Here is a 14,931-nt window from a genome sequence, read left to right as displayed (position 1 = left end):
CCCTTCGAACTCACGCTGGAGACTGCATGCTCGGAGCAGACGTGGTGGGAGAGGATCCCGAGAGAATGACAGCCGCCTTGCTTCAGAGGAGCCCTGTGGGCTGGTTGCCTCGGCCCAAAGTCCCCGCTCCGTAACCTCCCCCAAGGGAGCCTGCGAAGGCACTGCTCTCCTCTCCTCACTTGACAGAACATGCCCAAGAGGGCATTGCTTCCAGTGCTCTGGGGGGGACAGGTTTCTGCTCACAGGTCTCCCCACCCCTGGGGTAGCTGCAGGGTTGGGCGACAGCCCTCCGCGAGCATCTGGGGCTGACGGCTCTGCCTGGTGCAACGTGACGCTTGGGGCCAATTGGCTCACACGTTTTCCTTTCTAGTCTAGCATTCAAGGCTCACTCCCTGATCCCAGGAGGCTGGCGGGACTGGCTGAGAACAGTCTTCTGTGCGGAGCTATACAGACGCCTTGTCCACTATGAGCCTGTGGCTTGTCAGTCCCCGAGCGGAGCAGCACCGGCCCACCTCTGTCCCCTCTGCACCAACAGGCCTGAGACACAGTCTGCACATTGCTGGCCGGCTGCCCTTCCCTGATGACGGTGTGGCCTGTCTACTCCGGCTGCCCCATGGGCACACGCTGGGAGCCGGAGAAGCTCCGAGTCACCTCCAGGTCCAGTACTCAGGAAATGGCTCCATCCAGGGATGCCGTCCATTGATGTCCAAGTCCCAGATGTCACCGAGGGCGGCTGTGGGGGCCCCTGCTCCCCAGGTCCCCCTCTCCTGGCCCGGCGTCCCCTCTGTGACCTATTGTGAGAACCTGCTCGGGGCTCAACATGGCCTAGATGGTCCACCTGTCCCTGCTGTGAGGCCTGGCCCGCAGGGAGTGGGAGTGACGCAGCTGGGAAGCCTCCATGGGGAGGTGCGTATGGCGGGGAGGTGTGTATGTCCACACTGTGTGTGTCGTTGCGCTGCGGGGCATTCCCTGCCCCCAGCCACCCTCGGGGGACCCTGGAGGCTGTGGAGCTCCCGACCTCTGGCTGCGCTGTCCTTGCCACACAGTTAGAGATGTTATGCTTGGAGCTCCAGCTCTTGCTGTGGGAACAGAAGTCTCTGGGGACTCGGGAGCCATGTCCTGAGGGATGGTGGGCCTGCGGTGCCCTCCTGTGCCAAGCAGCGGGTGTCCTTGGACAGGGCTGGGATGGTCTCCCACTCCTTCTAGAATGAACCTCTGCAGCGAACTTTCTGGCCTGAGGCTGTGCCTGGGCGCACGTGGTGGACGCAGGAGCCAGATCCTGCCGGGTACCCAGGTCCCGACCCACATGAGGACGCCGCCTTGTCCACAATGCGCCTGAAGAACGCGCCCCAGGGGACCTGCAAGACGGAGCCACCGCCCCCTTCGCACCTCCTCCTCGCGGCCGCCCCCTCCTGAGTGGAGGGTGAAGATGGAGCCGCTGCCCCCTCCTGAGTCGAGGGTGGTGGTCGCACCTCCTCCTCCCCCTCCCATTTTCTATGCAAGGAGCATCTCCGGGGAACAACAGTGCCTGTGGCCCACAGCCGCTGCAGGAGACACAGGTAACTCTCGGACAGGGTGTGGGTCGGAGGTGGGGGAGGTGGAGCGCTCCCTGGGCGGCCCCCCATGGGGCTGCCACTGCCTCCCCAAGAACTGGCTCACCCTGCCCCAGAGCCCCACTGAGTCCCACAGACACAACGGATCCTCAAACCCTCCCACAGGGAACCCCGCTGGCGAGGAACGCTCCATGGCGGAGCATGCCCAGAGTCCTGACCTCCCTCCCTCCCAGAGTCGCCTCCCCAGAGCGGACACCTCAGGTGCCGGGTCCGAGTGTGGGGCGGCGTCCACGTTCAAGTGCACTGGAGCAGTGGAGGGAGGCGCACTCAGAGAGCGGCCTCATTACACCTAGGGGGTTTCTCCCTTTTCCCGCAAGCCTCCTCCTGCAAGTGGTAGGGGGACCAGCTCTGCCAGATGCCGGGTCCCTGTGGAGCACCGTGTCTGCAGACCCTGCCCCCAGCGACAGCTCACGCCACGCTCCACACAAGCCCCCAGGCCCTATCCCATCAGTGGCGGGAGAGGTGATCTTGATGGGTCAGCAGTGGAGGGGGTGGCAGAGCCACGCATGTGAAGACGGGGACACAGAGGTGTGAAGGAGAAGCTGGGGCTCACCTCACAGGGAGGGTGCGCCAGCGAATTTAATTCTCATCTCAAATGGGGCTGCATTCTCTCTAAGCAGAATCAGCAGGCCGGGAAGGAGACGTGTCAGCCCATGCAGCGTCCCCAGACAGGGCGGGAGGGAAAAGGCCGCCCCCGCGGACAGATGGCAGCCCTTACCTGTCAGCCTCTTGGTCCACAGCTCGTGCAGCGTCCCCACACAGGGCGGGAGGGAAAAGGCCGTTCCCGCGGCTCCCTTCTTGCGCCCGCCGTCCCCACCTGGGCTGCTCCTCGTGTGCGAAGGCTTGGGGTGAGGCTTCGGTGCCCGCCGGGGTCCATGGCCTGCAGGGCTGGCCCGTGCAGGGGCTTCCAGGCCGGGTGGCTCTGGGTGCCCAGGGCCTCTGTGACTTCTGGAGATGCACTACGGAGGCAGCCTGTGGCATCCGTGTTCCAGCCAGCTCCGCCCCCTCGTCCCACCTCCTGTCACCACACTCCCCATACTTTCCTTGGCTCAGTCCCACGGTGCTCCCAGCTGGCGGCTCGGGCGGGATCTTGGCCTTCCTGTCTCAGATTGAGTAGGGAGGCAGAGGGTTGATGGCACCACGCGGCCCGCGGCGGCCACGGCTCTTGTCTGTCCCCACAGAGATGACGATGAACGAGGGTGGATGTGGGGTCTGTTGGCCAGCGGGTGCTCAGGACCCCAGCAACACACTGCAGCATCGGAGGGGCCCCTGAGGCGTCGGGGAGCCCTCCCAGGACCATCCCAGGGAGCCTCCAGGTTCCCCTGAATGAAGGTCACCGTCCAGCTTTCATCTTGTCATCGGGCCAAGCCTCTGTTGTTTCTGAAAATCTTCCTCCAGACACCAGTGGCAGCTACTGTGAGAACCAAGAGAGAGGAGGGGACCCGCGGCTGGTGCTTCCGCACAGAAGCAGTTCTCACCCCTGCTTGGCAGGGAATGCTACACATCCCTGGAACTGGGATGGGGGCTGCCGTCCGGGAGAAGGGACCCAGGGTCCAGCAGCCAAGGCCGGGCCTCTCCCGGAGAAGCCCCCGAGAAGTCGGCAGAGCCAGTTCTAGTTCTGGCACATCCCACGTGGACAGCAGCTCCGCGCCCCACACGCTGCCGCTTCTCACTCTTCCTCCACGGGACGGGCGTGCAGAGATCAAATCCCCCTGGGTCTTCAGGATGGAGACGCGACGTCCCATTTTGTCCCTGCTCTCTGGTCCCACTGGAGGAAAAGGGTCCAATTCAATGTGGGGCTGGAAGAAAAGAAACGCAGAGTGCAGAGTCAGCGAGGCTCCGCTTGGCTGGAGTGAGGGGTGAGGGGCGAGGGGCGAGGGCCGAGGGCCGAGGGCTGAGGGGCTGCATGGAGAGGATGCCAGGGAGGGTCCGCTTGGCTGGAGTGAGGGGTGAAGGATGAGGGGCTTCATGGAGAGAGAGATCCCTGCTCCCAGGGGGAGCTCCTCTCGGGAGCTGCTGAAGTGTGGGGACTCGAGGACCGAGGTGACCGAGGTGACCGAGGTGAACGATGATGTGACATCCGACTTGCCCTCTTCCAGTTTGGAAGGAGGCAGCCATCTATGCTGGCGGGTGCCATGGTAGCAGCAGCAGCAGCAGCCGAGACCTACAGACTCCAGCTATCCTGGCCTAAGCTGCCCCAGCCTGGCAGGGAGATCAAGCCCTCCTGGCTGAATCTCCAGCACCGCCCAAGCTTGTGCTCAGCACCACCCAGAAAAGAATGAGGACGAATCACAGAACCACTGTGTCTGCCCCAGGGCCTGCTGCCGAGTGCCACCAAAGCAGAAAGACCCCCTAGAGAGGGTCCTGCATGTTTCTGCTACACTGGGGTGGTCGGGGGGACCCTGCTCTCCTTCCCGCTCAGGAAAGGTGAGCACCTTGCGGCCTCTACAGTGGAAGGCTCCGGGTCCTGACCCCCAGGGAGGGACTTTCAGTGTCGAAGGACGCGGGTGGCTTTCTAACAACCCTTTTGGGGATGCTGGGTCATCGCCTTCCAGTTGATGGAATGGCAGGCAGGCAGCTCCTTGTCAGGGCAGGGGCAGAGGTGTCTTCCGGGAAGCAGAGCGGGACCCCTGCTGGGCCCTGCCAACGGAATACTCACCACGTCAGGGTGCCAAGACGGACTATGACCAGAGAATGAAAGCTAAGGAGAAAAATAAGAACAAAAATAGAAACTGAAACGGAAAGGGGAGGATGGAGAAACGGAAGGAAAGAAAGAAAAAAAAGAGTTTGTAGTGTTTCTGGCAAGAAATACATGCGATTACAGACTGAAGACAGAGCTGTTAGCAGGGAGGAGAGGACACCACTTAGGACTGTGCCGAGGGAGGGATCCTGCCCAAATCCCCTGGTCTGAGGGGTGGTGCCACCACCCCTAGGAATGCACTGGGGACTCTGCACCATGCAGACGCGGGCGGTGAGTGCTGGTCGGGGGCGCCACACCCAGCGTGTCCCCAGCACCACAAGGTCAGCCTCCCGGGGACTGGGTCTCCTCCTCCCTGAAGTGAAACCCATCGCTGAGACCTGCTGCAGGAATTTTTTGTGAGAGCACCAATGGGGTAATAATAATGGTGAACATTGTATTGAAAGACATTCCAAGTGCCCAGCAAACAAAAGCAGGCCTGTGACAATATTGTGGTCTCAGTCCCACCATAAGCAGCAAAGTGCAACCAGCACCCTGAGTAGACAAAGCGCACACAGTCTCGCTCTGGGCTGGGAGTCGGGACCCAGGCCCATCTGGACAGGAGAGAAAAATCGGGCAGCAGGGCATCGCTTGGAAATGAAGAGCTATTTAGCTAGATTTAAGAAATAACACCTGATCTATTTTTTTCTTTGGAGACAGGATCTCAGTCGGTCACCCAGTCTGGAGTGCAGTGATGTAATCATGGCTAACTGCAGCCTCAACCTCCCAGGCTCAGGTGATCCTTCCACCTCGGCCCCCTGAGTAACGGAGATTATAGGCACGTGCCACCACACCCAGCTATTTTTTAAAATTTTTTTCTAGAGACAGGGTCTCACTATGTTGCCTAGGCTGGTCTCAAAATCCTGGGCTCAAGTGATCCTCCCATCTAGGCCTCCTAAAGTACTGGAATTACAGGCATGAGCCACCACGCCCAGCCCTCACATTTTTCTAGTATTTAATACAAACACATGTCCTTAGGTTAAGATGCAAAATGAAACAGACATTCGGTTTGGGGGAGAGGCTTTGCCCTCTGAGGCTCAAGCCCCAAGAACACTGTGTCCCCTCCCGGCAAGGCCGGGTGCCCCTACATGCTAGTGGGTGCTTCCCCACGTGGCCTGGTGTCCGCTGAGGCCTCAAAGTCTGTGCCTTGAGTAACTCATTCCTTAGGATGGTGATTCTCACAGGCAGCAGTGACTGCCCAGCGGAAGGGCATGGGTGTCACTGCCTACGAGGGGCGCGGCAGGGCTAGGGTGGATGTGGGATGACACACGGCCCCTCTAAGGCGACTGCTGTCCAGAGGGACCCAGTCTCTCCTGGCAAGTGCAGAGCATCTGTGGGCTCCTCCTCAGGCGAGGACCAGCACATGCCAACCGTAGAAGCATCCCAATGCCAGCCTCCCGTTCTCACCGGAAGGATGAGGCAGAACGTGGGGCCACTGGCCACTTCATTCAGCCCTCGGCGGAAGCCCGTCATTTCAGTGAGCTCCACCACATAGTAGATTTAGCACAAAGTCTCACTCTGGGCTGGGGGTCGGGAGCCGGGCCCTCAGGACCCATCACAATGGAGTAAATACTCTCACCCCCAGAAATGACTGAACCAGCCCCATGTGGGAGAACAAGCCCTGCCCTGAACGCCTGCAGACATCCCCAGGAGGGTCGGGACTCTGCTGTGCTCCCCTCATCCTGACTTGGGGAGCACCAAGCCTGTTATGTGCATGGACAGAGCAGCCCTGACCCCACCCCTCACGGGGCCGGGACCCCGAGAAAGAGCCAGACAGCCCTCCCCAGCCCTGGCATGTGGCCTCAGCCTAACTGCGCGTCAACAGGTGCTTCTGATCCGGGAACTTGATTCTTAGACCAGCGCAAGGTAAACCTGCACGGATCAAAGGCTTCCACACAGCCCAGGCTTCAGTGATGGGAGGAACCCGAGGCCATTGGCTCCAGATGGGGAAACTGAGGCCACAAGAGGAGTGGCTCCTCTGAGGTCACTTGGCTGGGCCCTGGCTGGGGCATTCCTAGACCCCGGGGCTCCCGTCTCCCGGTCCAGAGCCCTTGCAGCCACCACCCAGCTCAGCTCCACCCAGCTCAGCTCCACCCAGCCTTGAGGCCTTCAGGCGGCTGCTTCTTGCTGCTGTTGGGAGCGAATCTGTTGCCCCAGCGGCCTGGAGCTGAGTGACTCAGGTCGGAGTGACACTGGGTTCCTCTCCCTTGATCTTAACAAGCAACCCCCAAAACTGCATTTGTTTTACCTTTTCCTCCAGTTCCTTTATTTGTCTCTTCTGAGCTTCTATTCTTTCTTCTAACTCTTTAATTCTCTGCAAGATTGAAAGGAAGAAAATCTTCAATAGTCACGGTACTTGGGAAACCCAATCCTTCAAGATTTTCATTCATTTCCTTGGTAACGGATGGTCGCAGAGCAGCTGGCATGGCCATGGCCCGTGGCTCCTGACGAGGACACAAGCCTTGCTGCATTGCTCTGGCAGGAGAGTGGAGGGTCTTCCCCATGCCACACTCCCCATGGTGGGAACAACATCCTTCCAATTCCTGCAACTTCAACTCAGAAAGCACAATGCCAGACATCCAGGGAAATTGTAAGAATGGATTCCCGGTCCCCCCAGATGCCACTGCAGCGGAGTAAGGGGCTGCCAGAGGGTCGCAGGAGAGCTGGGCACAGAGAGAGCCTCCCGGTGATGGGGATGCCGGTGCCTGGGGTCCCCCAAGCATCTGGGCTCCAACCACAGCCCCTCTGAGGCAGCAAAGGGGCTGCAGCTCACTGTCCTCACCCTGAGCCCCTAGAGACCAAAGAGGCCCAGGAGGCTAATGAGGAGCCAGCAGACCATGGCCAACATTAGCCCACCGATGCCCACGGCCAGCTGGCACACAGGGCACTTGTTTGTGTGAATTTCAATTAAGCCTTCGCTAGTGGTGTTCTTAACAAGGAATACATCCATAAAGCCGCCTCCCAGCCACCCTGGCTCACAGAGGAGCTGGGCCGTGTCCTACACATCCAGGCCGTCTAGTCAGCAGGGCTTCTCACCTCCCATTAGAGCAGAACTGACCCAACAGGCCTGAGGTCCCACAGTGCCCTGAGGCAAAGGCAGGCCTTGGGCTGCTGTCCCCAGAGAACACCCTTGTGCCCGGAAATGGTGTCACGGAAAAGACAGTACCCAGGGGTCCAAAAGAGGGGAACTGCCACCCAGAGGCCTCTGCAACACGCCCAGGACACTAGGCTGGTAGGGGAGGCAGTCTGGCCTGAGTGCCTGCCATTGACAGGCATGGCCACCGGGGGCGTGGCCATCAGAGGGTGTGGCCAGCAGGGGGCGTGGCCAGCAGGGGGCGTGGCCATTCGGGGGCGTGGCCATTCGGGGGCATGATCATCAGAAGGTGTGGCCATCCAAGGCTGTGTGTGGAAGGCGTGACAATTTGGGGGCATGGCCATCGGGGGCACGGTCACCAGGGTGTAGCCATCAGAGTGTGTGTTATGAGGGGTGTGGCCACTGGAGGGTGGGGCCACAGAAGAGCAGTCGTTGGAGGTGTGGCCGTGGGAGGACCCCCCTGGCTCAGTGCAGGCCCTGGCCAGGTCTTCACCCCAGCCCTGCCCCCGCCTGCCACACACCTGCTGGGCCAGCTGCAGCAGCTCCATGCGCTCCCGCAGGATCTGGGCGTCCCGCTCGCGCAGCTCACTCATGACCTGGCGCTTCCACTGCTCCATGGCCACCTTGAGCTTCTCACGCTCCTCCTCTGACAGCAGCTCAGCCACCTTAGCCCCGGCCTCCTGCTGCAGGGCATCATACAGCATGGCTTCCAGCTGCAGGATGTGCTGGGGCGGAAGGGAGACGCCTTAGTCCTTGCCTTCTCCCCAGAACAAACCTTTCAGGAAGGGCAATGGAGGCCGGGCCACCCTCCGCCTGGGAGCAGGGCCAAGAGGATATGCAACAGGGAGGGACCCAGTGCTGTGGCCTCTGCAGAAGGACCAGGGGCCTCACGGACCTCCCCAGTCCGTGAGAAGACCCTAGAAGCAGAGACGCTGACCAGGCCAGCAAGAGCCAGGACCCTGACCCCAGGGTTGGGGAGGACTGAGCTATGAAGTGGGGAAGCTGAGTGGGAGGTGGAGGGGCTGCAGGTGGCCTGTGGGGACACAGCAAGGTGGGAGGGAGCTGAGCGTGGGGTCACACGCTGCCTCCCCAAATCCAATTCATAGACCCATGTAACCTGATCCCGATGCTATAACTAGCAGCCAAAATACATAATAACCCAGCAGCCAAAATACACACCTTTTCATAAATTCCTGGGGTTTGGCAGTTTGCTCTGTGTATTTCAAAGCTTTGCTTAGGCAAATTTTATTGATACAATCTTTGTAAAAAACAAATTCTCACATTACAGAGGCTCTTTCTTCCCAACCAAATGTAACATCTTCAGAGATAGCAGAAATATTAGGAAATGGAAAAAAAAATGCTTTTGGGCCTCAGTTACACTTTATTGTTCTTGACCACAAAATAAACTATCCCCAGCTGTCACAACCAGCTCGCACATCAACCTCCACTTCTTACAGTCACAACCAGCTCACACGTCAACCTCCACTTCTTACAGTCACAACCAGCTCGCACATCAACCTCTTCTTACAGTCACAACCAGCTCGCACGTCAACCTCCTCTTCTTACAGTCACAACCAGCTCACATGTCAACCTCCACTTCTTAGAGCAAACGAGCTTGGTGCCTTTAAGATGAGCTCCAGCTTCTAAAAATAAACCTGGTCGAGTGCTGGCTTGGAATTAACCTCACGGTGGCTTCACGTGCACCTGGTGGTGGGAGGTGCTCACCAGGACCTCCATGGTGACACGAATTGTGGGCTGCCTGGATGAATCTCTCTGCCTTCGGCAGCCACACAGACCATGGTCTCCCACACCCATGTCCAGAGAGGCAAAGTCGGCACCAGCCCCTGCCATAAAGAGCCACCACTGCCCCAGGGGGAACCAGTCATTCCCCTCCTTGCCCCAGTGTCTCCCAGAAGCAGAGCAGGAAGTGCAGCAAAAACCTCGGTGCTCACAGGCCTGTGGGTCACCTGAGGGCACCCGAGCGACCGAGAGCCACACCATGAACCACACAGGAGAGAACCGGGCAAGAGTGCAGGGAAAGGGAAGGAAATCAACAGTGAACTCAGAAAACTCGGAGCACCCCAAACGAGGGGGCCTTCCTGTTGGAAGTGGAGAGAGAGGCCCACACATCAAACAGGAAGAGGCCCCCCCAATATCACACAGGAAGAGGCCCCCCCAGCATCACCCAAGAAAAGACCCCCCCCAGCATCACCCAAGAAGAGGCCCCCCCAGCATCACCCAGGGAGAGACCCCCCCCAATATCACACAGGAAGAGGACCCCCAGCATCACCCAAGAAAAGACCCCCCAGCATCACCCAAGAAGATGCCCCCCCAGCATCACCCAGGGAGAGACCCCCCCCAGCATCACACAGGAAGAGGTCCCCCCAGCATCACCCAAGAAAAGACCCCCCAGCATCACCCAAGAAGAGGCCCCCCCAGCATCACACAGGGAGAGGCCCCCCCCAGCATCACACAGGGAGAGACCCCCCCAGTATCACACAGGAGAGACCTCCCCAGTATCACACAGGGAGAGACCCCCACCAGCATCACACAGGGAGAGACCCCCCCAGTAAGACACAGGAATAGACCCCCCCCAGCATCACACAGGGAGAGACCCCCCCAGCATCACACAGGGAGAGACCCCCACCAGCATCACACAGGGAGAGACTCCCCCAGTAAGACACAGGAATAGACCCCCACCCCAGCATCACACAGGAAGAGGCCCCCCCAGTAAGACACAGGAATAGACACCCACCCCCAGCATCACACAGGAAGAGGCCCCCCCAGCATCACACAGAGAGAGGCCACCCCGAGCATCACACAGGAAGAGAGCCCCCCAGCATCACACAGGGAGAGGCCCCCACAGCATCACACAGGAAGACATGCCCCCAGCATCACACAGGGAGAGGCCCCCCAGCATCACACAGGAAGACATGCCCCCAGCGTCACGCAGGGAGAGGCCCCCCCAGTAAGACACAGGAAAAGACCACCCCCAGCATCACACAGGAATAGACCCCTCCCAGCATCACACAGGGAGAGGCCCCCCAGCATCACACAGGAAGAGCCCCCCCCCAATATCACACAGGAAGAGGCCCCCACAACATCACACAGGAATAGACCCCCGCCAGCATTACACAGGGAGAGGCCCCCCCAGCATCACACAGGGAGAGGCCCTCCCCAGCATCACACAGGGAGAGGCCCTCCCCAGCATCACACAGGGAGAGGCCCTCCCCAGCATCACACAGGGAGAGGCCCTCCCCAGCATCACACAGGGAGAGGCCCTCCCCAGCATCACACAGGGAGAGGGCCCTCTGACATCACACAGGGAGAGATCCCCCCAGCATCACACAGGGAGAGGCCCCCCCAATATCACACAGGAAGAGGCCCCCCCAATATCACACAGGAAGAGGCCCCCCAGCATCACTCAGAAAGAGGTCCCCCCAGCATCTCACAGGAAGATGCCCCTCCCACAGCCTCTCACAGGAAGATGCCCCCAGTCCCCTCCAGAGTAGGGGGCATTAATCCTGGTCCAACCAGCAACCATATGCCTCCCCACTGGTCTTTGGGGCTGAATGATCCCCTGAGCAGTTGGCCCCATCTGAGGTCTGAGGACACAGCTACTGTGGAGGTGGCAGAGAGAGGTGGCCTCACAGAAAGCTGAAGTTGTGCTGATTTGATCTTCTGGAAATGTGTGCGGATACCCACATCTCTAATCTCATGGGGTGTCCATGGGATGTTTGATCACAAGGACCATGGTGGCAGTTGCTCTGGGCCAGGGCCCCCACTCCTGGAGCTCTCTATGCTCAGATCCTGCATTCTGGTCAGGTCAAAGGGGCCCACAGGCCACTTCTCCACTCATGGGACAACTCTCCCAACCCAGTGGAGGGATTCTGGGACTGAGGCATCACTCCAGACACAATCTTACGAAGGGGAATTATCTGTGACATTAGGGTGGAAAAGGTGGATGGCTGAGTAGACAAATGCTGCCGGGGGCGGTGTGGGGGGCGGGGGGCGGTGGGCAGCCATCCTGGAGGTGCATAAATTTCCATTTCCTCTTTACACCTGCCTCACACACACCTCAAAGTAATGCTGAAAGAAAACATTGATTTTTTTTGTGCAATCTTTTTTTTTTTTTGGTACGAAGTTGAAATTATGCCATAAAACCTGGAGGCCATCAACCTCAAAAATTACCCAAATTCTGCCAGGCCCTCAAAACAGTGTTTGATATCAAAGAGCAACTGACAAGCTGGGTGAAATATTTGCCATGTCCCATTCTTCTAAGGAAATAAAGGAAATATTTGCAATGGATGGCAAAGGGCTGGTTGCCTTCTTTTATCAAGAGCTCTGACCAAAAGGTCAGATAGCATGAGAGAGGTGGGAAAGGTTACAAACAGACGTGGTGTGGAGTTGCATAGAAACATGTTAGACTTTGAGCTCACCAGAGACGTGCCTGATAGGACTGCGCCAGGCAGCTGCACATCATGCAGTGGAAGTTTGGGCTGCAAGTTATACCTACTATCTGGAGAAATATTCGGCAGTTCCTAACAACACCTTAAGTGTGCATACTCTTTGGTCATTCCAAATAACTTTTCCTGCAGATAATCTCTATTTGTGTGTCGGGACATCAGAAATGGATAGGAATTGCTGTTTTGCTGGTGATAGCTAATGCATGGACAGTACCTAAGTCCACTACTGGGAACAAACAGTCCATGATGCGCTCACACCAAGTCACTCCTTGGGCTGGTGGGAAGCACCCTGGCTGTGCACAGTAAGGTGAAAGGGAAGCGTGCTGCAGCTCGTTGGGTTTCTCAGGCTATCCATGAAAATGCACATGCACACACATGTGGTTACACCCCGCACTTCTGAGAAGGAGAAGAGAACCAGCAAGTGGGGTCCCCTTTGTTGGTGGCATCTGGAGTCCAGAGAACAGGAACGGGAAGAAAATGTCCTTTCCTACTATGAACATTTCCTCCATTGGCATGATGACCATCTCTCAGAGAGCAAGCCTCAGATAAGCATGGGGACCCCGCTTTTGCAAAGATACTATGTGGATCCCCATCCTGCCAAGAGACCACCAGGAGAGAAAACAGAATGCTCTGTGTGCTGGGCACATGGTGAATTTTTTTCTTGGATTTTTCTGTGTTGTAAATCAGAACTGTACATTGATTATTCTTTCATTCAGGAAAAAATGCAATATTAAAAAAAGAAATGCATGTCCTTCTCTTCCCTCTCCTGTCTCAAGGTGGGCTGGATTTAAAAACCTCTGCATAATCCTTAGCTCTTTTCCTCTTCACCTATGCATCACCCGCAAAGCACCTGCTGCCTGCCAGGCCTCGTGCTGGTCTAGGAGACCAGATGGCAGCAGAGGCACATGGTCCCTGCTTGCCCCATAGAAAGGCAGACCCACTTCCATGAGTGGGGCATGTCAGGGCCACCTCACTGGGGGTTGGGAAGGTTTCCTAGAGGAGACGAGGTGCTAAACTGAGGTTTGCAGTGTCAGTCAAGGATGGGCAGGAGAAGGAAAGGGAGGGCGCCCCAGGAGGATGGAACAGCAGCAGTGAAAGCTGGCAGGGGTCCTCCATCTCCCGGCCTGCTGTGGTGGTGTCCGCACAGCAGTGGAGATGCCTGCCAGCTAGGCTGATCCCTAGCTGGATCCCAGCCCTCTCCACCCAGGCAGCGACATGGGCCTTGGTACTCATGGGAAAGCACTGTTCTAGAGGGTTCTTACTCATCCAGCAGAGAGGAACCTGTCCATGCCAGCAATCAGCATGAGCAGGATGAAGGAGGATGAGGGGGTATGAGGAGGCTGGAGAGCAGAGGCCAAGGGGCTTCGGAGGACAGAGACTGAGCTGAGGGAGGGAGGCGGGGGCCTGGAGCCTGGAGCCTGCAGGACCTGTTGCCTCAGCAAGAAGGTCTGTCCAGGAGGGGCAGCCAGGAGTCCCAGAAGGCGTGGGCAGAGGAGTGTCAGCTGGCTGCAGTGTGGATGGCCTGGGGCACTGAGGGGCCTCTGCTTTTTACATCAAGTGACCACCTACTTCCAGCCTCCTTCCTTCTGACCAAAGCACGCAAGGCCCAGAGGACTGCCTGGGTAAGCTAAGCTCACAGCAGCCTGCGCCTGGGGGCTGCCCCATGAGCAGGGTGGACAGACATGCTGCGCAGGTCCCCGGCCACCTGGAGGGACGCAGGTCTCACCACCACTGGGGCCAGCTCACCCGGGGCTGGCTCTCAGTACTCAGAGGCTGTGAGGACAGTGGCCCAGGAAGAACAGCTGGCAACCTGTGAGCTGCTCCCATGCAGGCATGTGCACACTGCTGGTGCAATAGTGACACTAACCATAGCAACGGGGGGCCATTACCAGTTTAGCCAGGGCCAGCCTCCATGCCCAGCATCTTACAGGAACTCCCAATCCCTAGTGGTTACCGGCTGAGCTGGGCCTCAAACCCAGGTCATCTGCCTCCAAAGCCTCCCGCGGCTCACACACTGGCTCCCACAGCAACTGACATGGGCATTGCACCCCCACCCAGGATGCCGGTGCCTGGTGTGGCTGCTCTTTGCTCTGTAGGCGTAAGCGTTTGAGCCCTGGCCCCTCTATGTGGGGAACTCACGTCCACAAGTGCAGGAAGAAGAGATGCCTAGTAAAGCAGTCATGGCTGTGGGCGCAGGGGAAGAATGCTGACATTTGACTCCTGCCTTCATTCTAACTGCGTGTCCTTGGGCAGGTCACCAGCTTCTGTGCCTGGCTGGCCAGACCAGTGCCTGCCACATAGGAAAGGCTCTTGAGTAGGCTGTCATTATAACAACACTATCATTACCATCCTCATCACCACCACCACCATCATCACCATCATCATCGATCACTACTGTCACCATCATGATCACCATCATCACCACCACTAACACTGTCATGATCATCACCACCATATCAGCAGCATCACCATCATCACTGACACCACCATCATCATGACCATCATCATCGCCACCATCATCATCACCACCATCATCATCACCACCACCATCATCACCACCACCAGCAGCATCACCACCACCATCATCATCACCATCATCATCGCCACCATCATCATCGCCACCATCATCATCACCACCACCATCATCACCACCACCAGCAGCATCACCACCACCATCATCATCACCATCATCATCGCCACCATCATCATCGCCACCACCATCATCACCACCACCATCATCACCACCACCATCATCATCACCACCATCATCATCACCACCACCATCATCATCACCACCATCATCATCACCACCACCATCATCATCACCACCACCAGCAGCATCGTCATTACCACCACCACCGTCATGATGATCATTGCCATCATCATCACCATCATCACCACCACCAGCAGCATCGTCATTACCACCACCACCACCGTCATGATGATCATTGCCATCATCATCACCATCATCACTACCACCAGCATCATCACCACTATTATCACCATCACCACCACCACCAC

The 14,931-nt window shown here is 58.0% G+C and overlaps 1 protein-coding gene across 2 annotated transcripts in view; it reads right to left on the bottom strand.

Annotated features, from left to right (window-relative positions):
• JAKMIP3 (Janus kinase and microtubule interacting protein 3) overlaps positions 1–14,931 on the bottom strand; it is a 120,575-nt gene that overhangs the window by 14,647 nt on the left and 90,997 nt on the right. Inside the window, exons 20-23 of one of the 2 annotated variants that reach the window (XM_024253819.3) lie at positions 7,966–8,169; positions 6,599–6,664; positions 4,273–4,314; positions 2,332–3,412 (exon numbers count right to left, since the gene is read on the bottom strand). In XM_024253819.3, the coding sequence (XP_024109587.2) occupies positions 2,969–3,412; positions 4,273–4,314; positions 6,599–6,664; positions 7,966–8,169 (756 nt within the window). In that variant the 3' untranslated portion in view covers positions 2,332–2,968. The remainder of the gene's footprint in view (positions 1–2,331; positions 3,413–4,272; positions 4,315–6,598; positions 6,665–7,965; positions 8,170–14,931) is intronic. The other variant, XM_063727825.1, reaches the window with a different exon arrangement.

The sequence above is a fragment of the Pongo abelii genome, chromosome 8 (genome assembly GCF_028885655.2).
Source record: "Pongo abelii isolate AG06213 chromosome 8, NHGRI_mPonAbe1-v2.0_pri, whole genome shotgun sequence".
In the NCBI taxonomy this organism is placed as follows: Eukaryota; Metazoa; Chordata; class Mammalia; order Primates; family Hominidae; genus Pongo; species Pongo abelii.
This window is presented reverse-complemented; position numbering and strand designations above follow the sequence as displayed.